This window comes from Hippopotamus amphibius, chromosome 9 (assembly GCF_030028045.1).
Source record: "Hippopotamus amphibius kiboko isolate mHipAmp2 chromosome 9, mHipAmp2.hap2, whole genome shotgun sequence".
Classification (NCBI taxonomy): Eukaryota; Metazoa; Chordata; class Mammalia; order Artiodactyla; family Hippopotamidae; genus Hippopotamus; species Hippopotamus amphibius.
Genome location: NC_080194.1, coordinates 142,414,504 through 142,430,089, shown reverse-complemented (window position 1 = coordinate 142,430,089; position 15,586 = coordinate 142,414,504). Strand labels below are relative to the sequence as shown.

General features: G+C 66.7%; 2 protein-coding genes across 3 annotated transcripts in view; one reads left to right on the top strand and one right to left on the bottom strand.

Moving 5' to 3' along the window:
• Positions 1–15,586, bottom strand: part of TTYH3 (tweety family member 3) — a 51,362-nt gene that overhangs the window by 3,495 nt on the left and 32,281 nt on the right. The gene's annotated exons all lie outside the window — the stretch shown is intronic.
• LFNG (LFNG O-fucosylpeptide 3-beta-N-acetylglucosaminyltransferase) lies at positions 707–15,021 on the top strand. Of its 2 annotated transcripts, none has more exons than XM_057749930.1 (8): positions 707–730; positions 11,473–11,521; positions 11,929–12,028; positions 12,108–12,261; positions 12,388–12,473; positions 12,915–13,080; positions 13,604–13,689; positions 13,870–15,021. In XM_057749930.1, the coding sequence occupies exons 3-8, from the start codon at positions 11,988–11,990 to the stop codon at positions 13,934–13,936; spliced, it is 600 nt and encodes a 199-aa protein (XP_057605913.1). In that variant the 5' UTR covers positions 707–730; positions 11,473–11,521; positions 11,929–11,987; the 3' UTR covers positions 13,937–15,021. The 2 variants fall into 2 exon arrangements, with proteins under 2 accessions (XP_057605913.1, XP_057605912.1); XM_057749929.1 differs by lacking the exon at positions 707–730 and adding an exon at positions 6,481–6,991.

The following is a 15,586-nucleotide window of genomic DNA, read 5'->3' as shown; positions in this document are numbered from 1 at the left end:
CCCCTCCACTTTCCTGCCCCCACCCCCCCGGCCGGCTCCAGCCCTCCCTGCAGCTGGCAGAGTGGACCGGGGTGCCCTCTCTTCAAGGCCTGGTTGGTGTCAAGTGGCACAGCCGAGGGGCTGTGGGAAGGGGAGGGGGCGCTTGCGCCAGAGGACGGGGTCTGCGAGGAGCCCCCAGGGCGGGGGCAGGAGCGGGGCCCCAGGAGCGTAACCTGGCAGACGCACCGGCAGTTCCGTCTGCTGCTTCTGTCAATACGAGCCTTCCTGTTTTGGAGATTAAACCTCGGCTGAGCAAACAGCTTGCAAGGAGGCCCCTCCCTGCCACCTCCCCGTCCCGGCCTGTCCTGAGGCTGGAACTACCTGGCGGCTGTGGGGGGTGGCACGGCCGCGAGGGAGCCACCGTCCCCGCGTCAAGCCCTGCGCCACACGCCAGGCAGCCCCCCACCCACCCCCCAGCCCCTGCCGCCCCCTGCCGCCCCCCTGCCGAGGCCTCCCCCGGAAGTCCCCTGTGCGATCCTTCCGCTCGGGGCGGGCGCACTGTCCCAGCAGCTCCGCCTGCTGTAGCCTCTGCCCTCACGTGACCTCCTGCAGGAAAGGGGGAGCAAGCCGCCCCTTGAGGCCTCGCTGCCAGGCACGTGCCCACCTGGGGCGGACCCCAGGCCCGGCAGGAGAGCCACCCCCGGGCGCCCCACGCAGGCCCAGGCCCGGAGAGAGACCTGCCATCTCACGGGTGAGGTCCCCCCGTGGCCTCCTGGCATCGTGGGTTGGAAAACGCTTTGTCTGGGGCCTGTCTGATATGTAGTAGGATGTTTAGCAACACCCCGGCCTCTACTGACTAGATCCACGAGCACGGCCTGAGCCCAGAGCTGTGACAAGCAGAACTGTCTCCAGGCATGGCCGCATCCCCCCGGGGGCCTGGCGAGAACCCGGGGGCAAGCCCTGTAGTTGGTGTGCAGACCACGACACCAGGGCTGCAGAGGCAGGGCGGAGCCACAGCGGCCGGGCCTCCCTCGGATGCTGGCCTCAGCCATCTCTGTCACGGCCCCCCCCCCCCCCCCACCAGCCTTCCCCGTCCCTCCCCACCAGGGTCCACCCACCTCCCAGCCACCTGGCCCTGCCCTCTTCCGAAAATCCTCCCCGGGCTCAGCTTTACTCTTGGCAGAGCCTCCCGAGGAAGGGAGGCGGGAGCGCAAAGGCCGAGGTGGCCCCCAGCCCCCCACCCCCACCCCCCAGCAGCGTCCTCCCTCTTTGGCCACAAGGACATCAGGCCTGGAGGGACAGACAGACAGATAGGGAGGCTCGGGGTTGACTCCCCCCGGTGCCTGAGCTGAACTGCAGTTTCTTCTCCTCCTTTGATAAAGCACCCCGAACCAAGCCCCTCTTGCTCACAAGCCTTCTGTGGCTCCCCAGCGCCTCCCCAGCCGGGCCCCCTGCGCCTGGCTCCTGAGGCTCCCGCTCACCTCTCCAGCCTCGCCTCCCACCGCTCCTCTCCCCACCCCCATCAAACCACACACCTCTCCAGGCACCCCCAGATGCCTCCCCATCCGCCTCTGCCTGCCCACACCTTCAAGCTACAGGGCGACGGGCGCCATCTCTTCCTGGAAGCCTCTCCTGAAGCCTCGTACCCCCAGCCCTGGCACAAGGTGGATTCTCCCATTTTCAAGCCCCTACCACCCTCTGCCTGTTTGGGGAACATCTGGGTGCCGGAAGAAGCCTCCCCATGAGACTGGGAGCTCCCTGGGGCCAGGGTCTGTGTCTGAGTCACCACCTACAGTCCCCTGGAGCCAGAGCTGAGAATGCAGACTGTGCCCGGGGATGCTGTTGCAAGGGTGGGTGAATGGACAGCTGGATGGACAGACAGACGGGTGGATGGGGGGGTCCCATGGTGGTGGCTTAGGTCTCTGTGGGCGTGACTGCCACTCCTGGGCATGTAACATCCCCCCGCTTTCAGGGCAGCCGGAATATCACGGAATGCCACGTTCTCCCCCACTCTGGTGAGCGAGAGGGACGACAACACCACTCCGTGTTACGGACCAGGGGCCCGAGGTCAGGGAGATCAGGACAAGCTCAGGATCACGCAGGGAGCAGGGTCCCTCGGAGCCCAGGCTCTGACCCTGGCTCCTCCGTCCGGCCCGGAGCCCCTCCCCCCGCTGCTCCGGGGGTCTGGTCCCATTGCCTTGGGCACGGGGTCATGACGGGGGCAGGGGATCTTGCTTGGAGCCTGGCAGGCACCAGCACAGCCACGGCCCACCCCCTGCCCAGCACAAGCTGGCCATTCTTGGCAAGACAAAGGCTGGCTGGGGCAGAGTGGCTCTGGTGTCTCCCTGGTGGGAGTCTGGTCCCTGCAGGACGTCAGTGATGGGTTCTGGTGGTGGGGCTCTGCCACCCGGGGCTGCAAATGAGATTAGCTCCGTTCAGCCCCGCGGTGCAGACGGCCCCGTGTAGCCACCGGGAGGAAACACAGCTGCCAGCTCTAGGCCTGCTGCCCTGCCACCGTGCACACACCCTGGCCCCAAGGCTGAGACCCCCTGACCTTCTTGTGGGGTCAAGGGCGTCCCTTTTCCCCTCTCTGGACCCCCGTGTCCCACCTGGAAGACCAATGGTTTGAGTGGGATCTTTCGAGGCCTTCCAGAGGTGGTACACCGGGAAACGCTCCCATTTCCCAGTGCAGGGCAGGTGCATAGCGTGTGGTCATTTTCACGTGTGCCAACCCTGTCCTGAGGCCCCATCACTAGTGCCCGCTCAGAGTTCAGTGGGCATCCCTGCCAGGCCTCCTCACCCTGAGACCCATGTTCCCCCGAGGGGGAGAGGGCTGGGGGGAAGGAGTGCTCTCTTGAGCCTCTGTGTGTCTATCTGTCCACATCCATCCATCCACCCATCCATCCATTCACCCATCCATCCAGCCCCTCTCTGGGCTCTGCTGCTGGGCTGGAAATCGCTGTTCCTGGAACACCGAGCGGAGCTGCCTCGGATGACTTCCTTCGAGTTAATGGGTGACCCATTAGGTCTCCTGGGTCTTCCCAGGAAAGAGACACTCAGGGGAGACCCGCCTCAAGGCTCCAGGAGACCGTGGGGAAGGGGCTTCTAGGACCTGCTGGGGCTGGCTCCATTTGCAGGAGGCCCCAGGAGGAGCCCCAGCTGACAAAGGGGGCCTGAGCTCCGAAGGGTACACAACACCTCCTCTGAGCCTGATGGGACGCAAAGCAGAGCCCCATGGGGCCTCGCTGGTCACATGGGCCCCGTCTTCAACCACTTCTCCGCCCAGCCTCACCGGGCAGGTCTCAAGCCATTCTGCCACCCGGCTGCCCAGGCGCCCCAGGCGGGGGCTGGTGGAGGGCCGCGTGGAGTGGAGGTCAGCCACCCAGGAGGCGCACAGACCCACGTCCCGGGGCAAGCGGGCCAGGCCACCTGCTGTCTGGCTTATTGCCCATCAGCACCGTATAAGGTGGACGATAATGACATCCTCGTGTTATGGGTGGGGAAACTGAGGCTCAGAGGAGGAATGTCCCAGGTCCAAGGTCACAAAATTGAGAAGTGGCCCCTCTGGGACTGGAAAGCAAGGAGTCCAGCCTCAGAATCCCCCAGCCCTGGGGCTATGTCCATGTGCCAATGCCTGGGGAGGACCCTGGTACCACCTCTCCCCCATCCCACTTCCCAAGGATCCTAAGGCCCCAAGGGGCTTCCCGGCAACCTGGTCAGCCGTCCCCATCCCCTCCCTGGCTCCCCATTTCCTGTCCTGGGCCCAGCACCTCCTCCTCTCACCCCTGCTCTGAGCTGTTTGGCCCAGTGGGTCCCTGGAGGGAGACTTTGGGGCTAGGGTGAGGGCAGGGGAGGGGAGTGCATCAGGCTGGAGCTGAGCCTGGGGAAGGAGGCGGGGGTGGCTAGGCCGGCCACCCCCCCCTACAGTTTTCAGACCTCAAAGAGTCACCACGAAATTCCATTCTCCTGACAGCAAAGAAATTGAATCACTCTTGCCAAAGTCCACGGCCCCCACAAGAATGCTGCAAAGCTTTGTCCTGCTGTTCCCAGACAGGCACTCACACCCGGGGCCCCCCACTCCCACCAAGCCGGGCTGCAGAGAGGTGACGAGAACCCCCTGCTGGCCTCCACGCCATGCGCCTGCCAGGCTGGGCCACTTCCCCTCTGTGGTTGCTCCTCCTCCTCGCTCCCTGAGTACCACGCAGCAGTGCTTCTGGAGACTCAAACTGCTTTCTGTACAATGGGCACACCACTCCTGCTGGTGTGTCCAAGGCATGGCAGCCAGGCCTAAGTAGCATGAGCCAGGGAGCACGCGTCAGAGAAAGCAGGGATGCTCTGGGGTGCAGGGCAGGGGGTCCCGCCCCCTGGCTCTGGGCCACGGAGGGGTTGGCTCACAGGACCTCGTCAGGTGGGAGAACCGGGTGGCACGGCTGTGCACTGCTGTCCCTCCCACCTCTCGCAGAATGCTCATGACCTAGTGGGTACCACTAAATATGGGTGCCACGGACGAAACCCCAGGCACAGGGTACAGCTCATGCAAAGATCTGGGGCTGTTAGAGAATGGGGAGGCATTACAGGGAGGAGGAAGAAACGGAGCTGGGACCAAGACGGGAGGTATGTGGACACCAGGCCGGGACTTGAACTCAAAGATGTTGACCTGTGTGTGCGTGTGTGTGGCTATGATTGGGGCGGTGTGGCTTCTGAGTGGAGAGTTCATAGAGCAGGGAGACAAGGGTCCAGGGGAGAGAGGAAGGTCGGCAAGGAGGCTCCCTCTCGAAATAGCCCAGATATGGGACATATAAGTGCTGGTGGCGGGGCGAGGGAAATGGGGGCGCAGAGACCCTTCCGACAGGAAGCTGGAGCTGTGCAGGGGCTCCGCTGACTGTCTGGGGGTGGCCCACCCAGCCTTGGGGTCCATGTCTCCCCTGCCCACCCCCAGCTCTCCGGTTGACTAGAGACTCCAAGGCTGGGCACTGGCTGATGGGGGAGGGCTTTATGGCAGGAGGTGACTCCATGGGAGTCCTGTCACTTGGGCACAGCCAGCACCATCTGCTCAGGCATCTGCCTGCTAATTACCCCGGGGTGGGGGGGGGGGTACAGGAAGAGGCCTGGGAACTCCCATCCCCCACCGCACCCCATCACAAGAGGGGCAAGGGGTAGGGCCCCAGGGCCCTAAGAACAAATGGGCCTGGCGAGAGCCTGGAACCCGGGCCGCACGTGTGCACAAGAAGTCGCTCTAGAGCACCTACTACGTTCCGGGCCGCGTTCTCCGCAGTCGACATTCACGTGGAGGGAGAGGGACCGTGAAGGGGTGCCCTCGAGCAGAGGTGAGCGCTGTGAAGAGGACGGGCCAGCAGGCAGAGGGAGCGCCAGGTGGGGACCAGTTTAGCCATGGTGGTCGCCCGCCCGGGGCCTCCTCAGGAGGGGATGCAGAGGAACTGAGGAGGGAGGGGAAGAAGGCGCAGCCAAGCGGAGAGCCGCCCGTAGCCGCGCGCCCGGAAGATGCTGCGCGCAGGGGGCTCAGACTTTGATGTCGCCACGGAGCCCCGGGCCACTTCCTCGCCCCTCGCCCCTCGCCCTCAGTCAGGCTGCCGGCGCGCATTCCTGCCGCCCCTGCTCGTGCGGCCGGCCGGCCCAGTCCGTGGGAAGGGCCGGGGGTGGGCGCCGCCGTGTGCCGCGGAGGCGGGGCGGGGGCACAGCTGGGCCGCATCTGGCCCGAGCGCAGAGGGACCAAATGGGGCAGAAGGCGGCCTTTCAACCCGCACAGGGAGGCGCGACCTCAGCTCTTCCTCGCCGCAGGGCGCCCGAGGATGTCGGGGAGCCAATGCTCCGCCCCCCGACGTGGGGCGGCCACGAGGAAACCCGCTCGCGGGCGAGGGATGGAGTCCGGTGAGGTGCTTTCTCGCTGGACCCTCCTGTCCCTCCCCGTGGCTCGGGTGGCTAAAGTGCTCCTCGACAGTAACAAAGGCTGCTCCGGACCGGGCGCCCGGGTCCACCCGAGCACCGAGCCTGCGGCACGGCCTGCGCCGTCCCGAGGGAGGAAGCCGGGCTCGGGGAGGGGACGCGCACGGCGAGGAGGCAGGGACGTCCCCCGCGGGACGGCGCAGCCCGAAGTGCGGGTCCCAGAACTGCCGTCCCAGCGCCGAGGGCGCGCCCCTCCGCACCGGGCGCCGCTGCAGCCGACGCGGGCGTCCCCTCCGGGGCCAGCGGGGCGGGGCGGCCCCCCGCGGGGGGCGAGGCGGGCGGGGCGGGGCGGGGCGTGCACGTGCGGACCGGGGGCGGGAGCCCGAGACGCCGGCCCGGCAGTTCCCAGACCCCCGCCGCGGCCCCACGTGGGCGCTGCCGGGCGTCAGGGGCTCCCCGGCGAGGCCCCGCCCCGGGGCCCGGGAGCCAGTGAGCTCGCGCAGGAGGCGGGGCCGCGGCGAGGGCACGCCCCCGGGGGCGGGGCCGCGCCGGGGAGCTTTAAGAGCGCGGGGCGCGGGCGGGGCGCCGCTGGACGTGCCGCGGGCCCCCGGATCCCCGGCGCCGGCGTGAGGCGCAGGGCGCAGCGGGCAGGGCGCGCCGCGCGGCCGCCCCCCCCACCATGCTCAAGCGCTGCGGCCGACGCCTGCTGCTGGCGCTGGCGGGCGCGCTGCTGGCCTGCCTGCTGGTGCTCACGGCCGACCCGCCGCCGCCCCCGGTGCCCGCGGAGCGCGGTCGGCGCGCGCTGCGCAGCCTGGCGGGCCCCGCGGGGGCGGCCCCGGCGCCCGGGCTGGAGGCGGCCGCGGCCCCCGGGGCGCTCGGCCGCGAGGTGCACAGTCTGTCCGAGTACTTCGGCCTGCTGACCCGCTCCCGTCGGGACGCGGGCCCGCCGCCCGGGGGCGCCCCCCGCCCCGCCGACGGCCCTCCGCGGCCCCCGGCCGAGCCGCTCGCGCCGCACGACGTCTTCATCGCGGTCAAGACCACCAAGAAGTTTCACCGCGCGCGCCTCGACTTGCTGCTGGAGACGTGGATCTCGCGCCACAAGGAGATGGTGAGCGCCCGCAGCCCGGGCGGGCGGGCAGGGGAGAAGGTGCCCTCTGGTCCCGCTGGTGGCGGCATCCGATGGGCGCCAGGCTGCGTCTCTGTACAGCCACGGGGACTATGTGGGGATAGTGATGCCCGCCCAGCCCCTTCCAGCCCATTTTTCCTGGTGGGCCACTCTCCCCATACAGTTGTGGACGCGCACGCTGGGGACTCATCCCCGGCCAACTCTCAGGGCCCTGGGTGGCCTGCACTGACCCTACAGAAGCCACCAGAGCTTGGGGTTGGTGCCCTGTGATGCTTCTTGCCCCTCACACCCTGGAACTCATTAACTGGGAATTATCATCCCCAGAGCTCCCCAAGGCGGATTCCGCGTGGGGCATCCAGCCTGGGCTCATGCTCTTCTCGGGGAGGAGGACTCTTTCCTTGGAGGTGGAGTGGGGGGTTAGGACCCCTGGGCACAGGGCCAGTCCCGTCCCCATCCCAGTCTTTGCAATGGGACAAGTCCCTGTAGAAAATATTCTGAAGTTGCAGGTGGGCCCTGGGGAGCGCATCTCAAAAGAAAGAGCGCTGGGTTTCATGGTCTGTTGGGCGGTCCTCTCGCTCTACAGTGCAGAAGTCCCGGGAGCCTGGTCAGTCCCTGAAGCTTGTGCTCAGTACATCCTAGTTGAGCATCGACTTCCTACACACACATAATAAAGACACACCCCACTTTGAAAATCTCCCTCCAGGCTGCAGCAGGACGGTTGGGTTGGGGCAGGACTGGGGCAGGACGAGGGCAGAATGTGCGCCCTGCTGGGCGGGGTTGGGGGGTGCGGTGGTGGGGAGGATATCCCTGAGCTGGGAGATTCAAGGCATTAACTGGGTATTTGGAATGGGGGTGCAGGACCCTTGACCGGGCTGGGGGCTCAGAGAAGACCTCGTATCTCTTCCTCCCTGTTTAAACCCTCCAGGTCTGGGGGCCTTCTGGTCTGGCTGAGCCCTGTTTTGGGGCAGGGCCCTGGTGGGGTCATGATGGGGGGGAGGGGGGCAGGGTCCTTTCTGGTCCAAGCACGGGAAGGGGGCCCTGGGAACCCCATGACAGCCTCCTGGGAACACAGCGTCCCTTTCCCAGGGGCTCAGCAGGCCAGCGGGAGGGGGCGGCGGGGGCTGCGGGTTTTGTTTGGCTGCCGGGCCGTTAGGATTCCCAGCGCCGGGCGACTCTCACGCCGGCCGCTTGGGCAAGGTAACAAAGCCCCTTTCTCCAGTGGAGAAAGGCGTCCGGCCTCTTGTGTGCAGCTATGTGCTCCATGGGAACCGCCGCCGGCGTGCTGGCCACTCAGGTTGCCTGGCGATGAGAGCCTGTGGGGCCCCCCCATATCGCTGAGTGACAGCGCTGGTGGGGCACCATCCCTGAGCCGGACACCCCCCCCAGGGCTCCGCCTCCCCGCCGTGTGACCTTTGGCAGCATTCAGCCCCCTCCGGGCTGCCGCCAGCTCTAAGCACCTCTCATCTTGGACTTTGGGGGCCTTCTCCAGCAGAAGGGATATGCTGGGGGTCTCAGGTACCAGTCCCAGCTGATTTAGGTGACCTTGGGTAAGACCAAGGGCCTCTCTGACCCTCAGTCTCCTCATCTCTGAAATAGGGAGAGCATTGCCCTCCCAGTAGGGTGTTGTAAAAGAGGACTGGCAAAACCTGGAGACATAGGGAACGAGCCCAGGGAGTACTCGGAGTCAGGGTGGGGGCCGCTGCTCCCCTGGACCCTTTGCTCCCTGTTGAAGGGCCACTTGGGTTTCCTTCTCACCACCTGCCCCCACCCAGGAGGGGCCAGATCTGTCCCCAGCAATCAGTTCATGTGTCACAGCAAGAACCCCTCTTACAGTGTCCTGTGGGGGAGAAGTCCTTGAAATGGTTTCAACAGAGAGACCTCCTTTCCCAACCCTGTGCAGGGTGATTCAGACCCAGTCTGATGGGGGACACGCAAGGAAGTCAGGGCTGCGGCGGGGGAAACCCAGAGCAGCTGTGCGAGCTGAAAGCAGGCATCTGACCCGCGTTGGGAAGGGAGGGCCTTCCTGGAGGAGGTGCCATTTGAGCTAGATTGAGAGTAGAAAATGCCCCGAAAGGGCAGTTGGGCATCTTGAGCACAAACATGGGGGTGTGCAGGAAACTTCCAGCAACTGGAGTGGCTTGGGCGGCGGTGGTCAGGAGGGGCCACCCTGTGACGGGCCTTGAAGTCCAGGATGAGGGGCCGGGCCTTTGGCCCACACTTTCCTCCCCCATCCCTCCCGGAGCGGGCCAGGCTGCAGCGCTGCCACCGCAGCGGCCGCAATTGTTGGGGGGAGAGCTTGGCATCCTGTGTTTCTTTGAATCGCAGCTCCAGGAACAATGCCGCTTCCTGTGGGTGTCCCCCCGCCCGCCCTCAGCCAGCCCTGCCGCCCTCGCTGCCCTGCTCTTCCTCCTCCGGCCCTGTCGTTGTCAGGGAAGTGGGGAGGGGTCTGGGGGGGCGTCTTGGTCCCTGGAAGGCACAGCTGGGGTGGACTAGCACCGCCTCTGTCCCAGGGTGTGACCGCAGGCTGGGGGCTGCCCTTCTCTGGGCCTCAGTGTCCCCACTTGTCACTCGGGTAGTAACGGTGCCCTCCTCTCAGGGCCGTTAGGGAGATGAAAGAAGAGGAGTTGGGGCACTTTGCTCTGGGCATCCGTGAGCTCTGGTTACGCCCATTGCACAGAAGGCGGAAACTGAGGCTCTGAGCAGTGGGTGAGGCCCACTGCCGGGCAGACCATCCCCTCCTCTCCTGATTTCTCTGATGTGGGGAGACAGGAGGCCTGGCACCCTCACACCCCCACAGCCCCACGCCTCTAACTACTGTCTCTGAACAAAGGTGACTTTAATCTCTGTAGCCTTGGGCTGGGTTTTTAGGGCACCACCAAAGCGCGGGAGAACAGGCCTCACTTGATCTCATTAAGAAAGCATTTTCCTTTTAATCCAGTGGCGGCAACTGCCGTCTGCACCGGGCGGCCCCAGCCTCCCACGGCATTCCTGGGCTGCGATGCTGGGGAGCGGGCGGGGGGCGGGGGGGGGGGCCGCCCTGGGGTGTCTGCTCGGGAAGGAGGGGTGCATGCATGGAGGGCGTGGAGAAGGAGCCTGCCACCCTTGCTTAGCTCTCTCTCGGCCCCCCTGGCTCGTGGCCTCACCTGAGCCCGTGCCCAGGTCTGGACTCAGGCTGGGCAAGGCGCTGGGGCTGCCAGTTGAGGGTGGGCACCCCAGGTCCCTGGGTACATCCTGTGCGCCAGGGCTACACACACTGGACCCTCCCTTGCACAGGTTTGTACACAGAAGGAAACCGAAGCCTGGCGGGCGTGCAGGTGGGGGGGGGGGGGTCTCTTGCTGCTTGTGCTCACAGCACCCTCCCCCGGGCCCCGGGGTTTGCACTCAGCCACGCCTGGGCGCGCTGGGCGGCACGCGCTGGGCGGGCTGGGCAGAGGAAGGAACATTCCTCCCCGTGTGCCGACGGGCCCGGGCGGGCGTCGGCAGCTCCAAGCCCCTCCCCTTCTTCCGCGGAGCGATCCTGGCAGGGGTGGCCCAGCGCTGGCACCGGTGGAGCCTCGATGTGGCCTTGAGCAAGGCCCGTCTGCGAGCCCGAGCGGCGGGCGGGGCTGCCAGGCCGCATGGGTGCCGGGGCACCGGTCCTGCCTGGGGCACGTGCGGCTCCCTGCCTCCACCGTGCTGACCGTCAGCGTCTCCTTAGGATCCCGGCGGCTGCTCTGGCTCAGAGATGGTGACCAGCTCGGCTGGCTGGTCACACGGCCAGTGGTGCGAGGGGGGCCCCGTCTTGAGGGCCCAGCCTGGAGGACTGCAGGGCTGTGGCCACACCCCTGCCCGCCGGACCTCGTGCCCAGCCCGGCCCAGTTAACCAGGCCAGCTGTATGGTAATGGGCTGTGCGGCCACTCCCGCTTAACGCGGCCGGGCTCCCCTCGCAGCGCGGCCCAGGACAAAGCTGGCGGACAATGCCTGGTGATTCATCCTCCCTCTGGGCCCTTTGTCCGCCAGTGCTTGGCGGCCGCCCAGCAGAGGCCTTTGTCCCCGACTGATGGAGACTTGGCTTCCCAAAGCCGACCTCCTCCGCCTGTCCCCCCTACACCCTCTGTCCCTCCCACAGGCCGGGCACTGTGTCAATAAGGGTGTGTGCCCCGCCAGGTGCGCCAGGCGGGCCGGGAGCCGGTTACCTGGCGGGTGGGCGGGGCACCGCACCTGGCTCGTGCCGGCACAGCTGCCGGGTGACCTCGGGCCCAGTTGTCCAGGGAGGGGGTGGGGTCTTCCTGAGCCCCCAGCCCAGTTCCACTCAGGGTAGGCACTCGAGCCCCGCTCTGCACGTGGGGAAACCGAGGCTCAAAGGTGGGGCACGGGCGTGACGGAATCGTCCCGTTGGAGCCGCGGGGCGCCCAGCCGCCGGCTGCACGGCGGCGGGGTGCGGCACAGGGCTGCCTGCTCAAGGCCACGTTTCTCCCCGCAGACGTTCATTTTCACGGACGGGGAGGATGAAGCCCTGGCCAGGCGCACGGGTGAGCCCCCGACGTGGGGAGGCGAGGGCAGGCGAGGGGGGCTCCCCCCAGAGGAAACCCTCCCCCCGGGGCGGGGGTGGCCGAGGCCGCGGGCCGGGGAGGGCAGTTTACTCAGCGGGTTTGCCGCGCGCCCCGCCCCCCGCAATTCTGATGCAGATGAGGCCCTTTCAGCTCCCGGGGCCCTTTGAGCCGCTGCGGCGGCAACAGGTGGCCGGTGCTGGGAAAAAGCGGCCTGAATGGGCGGGGGCGGGACGCGCGGGCGGCGGCGGGCTCCGCGGGCCCGGGCCCCGCCGGAGGCAGGCGCGTCGGGGAGGCGGCCGCGGGCCCAGCCCGGACCCCGGGCGCCCCCTCCGCCCGGCCCCGCTCTGCCGGGCCGCCCCGCTCACGGCCCCGCCCGCCGTCCGCAGGCCACGTGGTCAACACCAACTGCTCGGCGGCGCACAGCCGCCAGGCGCTGTCCTGCAAGATGGCCGTGGAGTACGAGCGCTTCCTCGCGTCGGGGCGGAAGTGAGTGCCGGCGCGCGCGGCCCCGCCCCCGGCCCCGCCCCCGGCCCGCCCCTGACGGCCCCGCCCCGCCCCGCCCCAGGTGGTTCTGCCACGTGGACGACGACAACTACGTGAACGCGCGGGCGCTGCTGCGGCTGCTGGCCCGCTACCCGCACACGCAGGACGTCTACCTCGGCAAGCCCAGCCTGGACAGGCCCATCCAGGCCACGGAAAGGGTCAGCGAGGACCAGGTGGTGAGTGTCCGGCCCGCACGGGGCCTGCGCCGAGCCGGCGGGGGGCGGGGGGGGAGCTGGAGGTGTCCCTGCGGCCTGGGGGCGCGGCGGGGGTCTGGGCGGCTCACCACATCCCCCCTCCCGCAGCGTCCCGTCCACTTCTGGTTTGCCACGGGCGGGGCCGGCTTCTGCATCAGCCGAGGGCTGGCCCTGAAGATGAGCCCGTGGGCCAGGTGAGTGCGTGCCCTGGGGCACAGGTGAGGCTGCCCCGGGTCCCCCCCGCTGGGGGCCTGGCTTGGCTTATCTTCCCAGCACCAGTGTCCCCAAACCCAGGTGCACTGGCAGGGTGAGTCGTCCCCACCACTGCCCACCAGCCACCGGGGGGTCGGCACCCAGGTTGGGCAGGACCCCTTCCTGCATCCGGTAACCCCCGACTCACAGAGAATCATCCCACTGGTATGGAGGCGGGGGCCGTCCTGGGGCTTGGGAGGTGGGGAGCTGCCAGCGCGAGAGCCCCTTCGGGAGGACAGGGACTGGGCTGCACCCTGCTCCGCCGGGCACGCCCACCTCCTTTCGGAGCCCGGCCCAGCGCTCTGCGCGGCACTCTGCCCGGCGGGGTCCTGCCCGGCTCCCGCCTCGGCTCACCCCGGCCCTCCGGTCCTCCCCTCCCACAGTGGAGGCCACTTCATGAGCACGGCGGAGCGGATCCGACTGCCAGACGACTGCACCATCGGCTACATCGTGGAGGCGCTGCTGGGTGTGCCCCTCATCCGCAGCGGGCTCTTCCACTCCCACCTGGAGAACCTGCAGCAGGTGCCCACCTCCGAGCTCCATGAGCAGGTGTGCCACCCTAGCAGCCCAGGAAGGGACTTGGGACAGAGGAGAGCAGCTGGGAGAGGAGGGACGGGGCCAGTGGGAGAGAGGAACGAAATGGGGGGGCGGGGGGGTCACTGTGTTCAGTAGGTCACGAAAGGCCCTGCTGTTGGTTGGCACGCACACACCCGAATCCCCCCACCAGCGCGGCCCCTGCTCACGTCCTGCTGTCCATCCTTCCCGCCTCTGTCTTCAGGGGGACCCCTACTCTGTGCCTTTCGGGCCTTCCCTGTGTCAGTGAACATGCTCTCGCCATGGCTGGCGACACTCCCAGCCCCGGCTGAAGCCCCTTTGGGCTTTCCTCCTGGGGGGGTGGCGGGGGGAGTGCAGCCGTGGGCTGTGGTTCACGGACCTTCCTTCTTGGTCCAAGGGCGGGCCGGAGGCAAGGCTGTTCCCTCGTGCAGAGCCCTGCACGTGCCAGCCTTGGGCAGAATGGGGCGGGGGTGGCATTGGCACCCCTCCCAGCATCACGGTGTCCCTCTCCCTGCAGGTGACCTTGAGCTATGGCATGTTTGAGAACAAGCGGAATGCCGTCCACATTAAGGGGCCCTTCTCAGTGGAGGCTGACCCATCCAGGTGAGGAAACTGAGGCCCAGGTGAGGGCGGGGTGCACCTGGGGTCCCTTGGGGGTCTGCTGCAGGTAAGCAGTGTGACAAAAGGGTGCCCCCAGGAGCCTGCTTGGGTGGAGAAGGGCCCTGGTGCTGTGAGCTCAGCACCCCCACCCCACACGGACCAGCCCCCGCTCTGTCCCCACAGGTTCCGCTCCATCCACTGCCACCTGTACCCGGACACACCCTGGTGTCCCCGCACCGCCATCTTCTAGCAGCTGTGGCTGAAACCCTGTCCCCGGGCACCCCTGGTATCCAAAGGGCCCGGGGACCCCTGTTGTGCTGCCCTGGCCTTGGCATTCGAGGCTCCCCCAGGGCGGTGCTGTGTGTGTACTGAGTGCCCATCCGTGTAGCAGACTGCTGGGCAGCTCTGCTCTGCCAGGGAGCAGGCAAAGCACCGCCTGTCTGCCTTTCCAGGCCCCGCCCCAGAAGCATGTGTACGTCAGAGACCACCCTGAGGGCAGGCTTGTGACTGCCGTGGGGCCCTGGGGCAGCATGGGGACCAGGGGCTGCTCTGCGGCAACTGCAGGCACCTAGCCCTTCCTGCTGAGCGCAGCCCCAGCACGGCAGGCACCTGCACCCTGGGGCCCCGGCGGCGGCCTCAGAGCCCCCAGGACGACTCGGCACGCTCAGGGTGAGGAAACTGGGCTTGGGGAGTGTGGCCCGAGTCCCCTCCTCCCACTGAGCTCTGGCCTGGGTACCACGGCTCGAGTGACAGCAGCCCCGGTGGCCTTGCAGCAGGGTGAAGTGTAGCGCCGTCCCGGGCGGGGGTCTTCCCTGCTCTCTTAGCCATCTTCCCTTTGTGACGGGGAGTCAGCTGAGCATCTATCTCCTCTCCAGAGTAGAGAGAAAGTCGCCCATAGTGGGTGTGTCTGTAAATATTGGGACAGTATTTTTTTACTGTGCGTGTTTTTCGAGAGGGGGTGGGTAAAAAGTAGGGTGTTTTTGTCTGTGTTTTTGGGGGGTTGGGGAGGGTGCTATTTTATCTTTTCTGTGGATCAGAAAAAGCAGAAGCCAAACTTGGAATCATCTTTGTCGTTAAAGCTGATGGAAATGTCTAACACTCTATGTATTTATATGTCGTGGTATCTGGCCTCTCCCTGCCCACCTTCTGCATAGAACCTGTCTCCTTCCAGCCCAGCTCGGCGCACCTGACCAGTGAGGTGTGTTTTGTCTTCTGTTTTTCCTCCTGCAAAGACATAGCTAGGAAAGTGAATGATAAGGGAAAAGTTCTCAGGGAATTGAAGTGTGTTGCTATGGTGACGTCCTTTGTTGTGAATAAAGATGCTCTTTGGGGCAACCTGGGGGTCCTGGTCTTGGCCGGAAGTTGGGCCCCAGCTGCAGGTTCGTGGAAGCTGGCTCCAGGGGGGCTTGGGGCTTGTTTGCGCTCATGTGGGGGAGTTGTGTAGAGACCCCCAAGCCAACTGTTGTGGGAAGGGACCTTGGGATCAAAAATAGCAACTTGCAGGTACCTGAGGAGCATGACCAGCCCAGGGCACCCTCGGATGTAGGGGGAGATCTCTGGATTTACAGGTCTTCCTCAGACAAGCAGCCCTAAGACTCCGTAGTCATGGGCTGTGCTGGCCTGGCCCTGGACAACTGCCAGGGAGTCCAGGCCTCTCTTCAGGAGGACAGGCGCTTGCTATGCCTTGGCCTGGGACCTCCTCACCCAGCTTCATCCCCGTCACAAGCCCACGGAGGCCACATTCTTGCCCCATTTTGCAGATGGGGAAACTGAGGCTCAGAGCAGGTGATGTCCAAGGCCAGGCAGCTGGGCTCTAACTCTGAGATCAGGCTGGCCTTGGATTCTGGCCTCACCCCACCCCCCCACGCTGCGGACCCTGGATGCGTCCCAGGAGCCTGGG

What these genes read in the sequence shown, in the direction of transcription:
- LFNG (XM_057749929.1), top strand. Translation starts at nt 6,563, where the DNA reads ATGCTCAAGCGCTGCGGCCGACGCCTGCTGCTGGCGCTGGCGGGCGCG. An exon ending in GGGTCAGCGAGGACCAGGTG is followed by an intron (nt 12,262 to 12,387) that starts GTGAGTGTCCGG and finishes CCCCTCCCGCAG; the next exon opens with CGTCCCGTCCACTTCTGGTT. An exon ending in CCTCCGAGCTCCATGAGCAG is followed by an intron (nt 13,081 to 13,603) that starts GTGTGCCACCCT and finishes CTCTCCCTGCAG; the next exon opens with GTGACCTTGAGCTATGGCAT.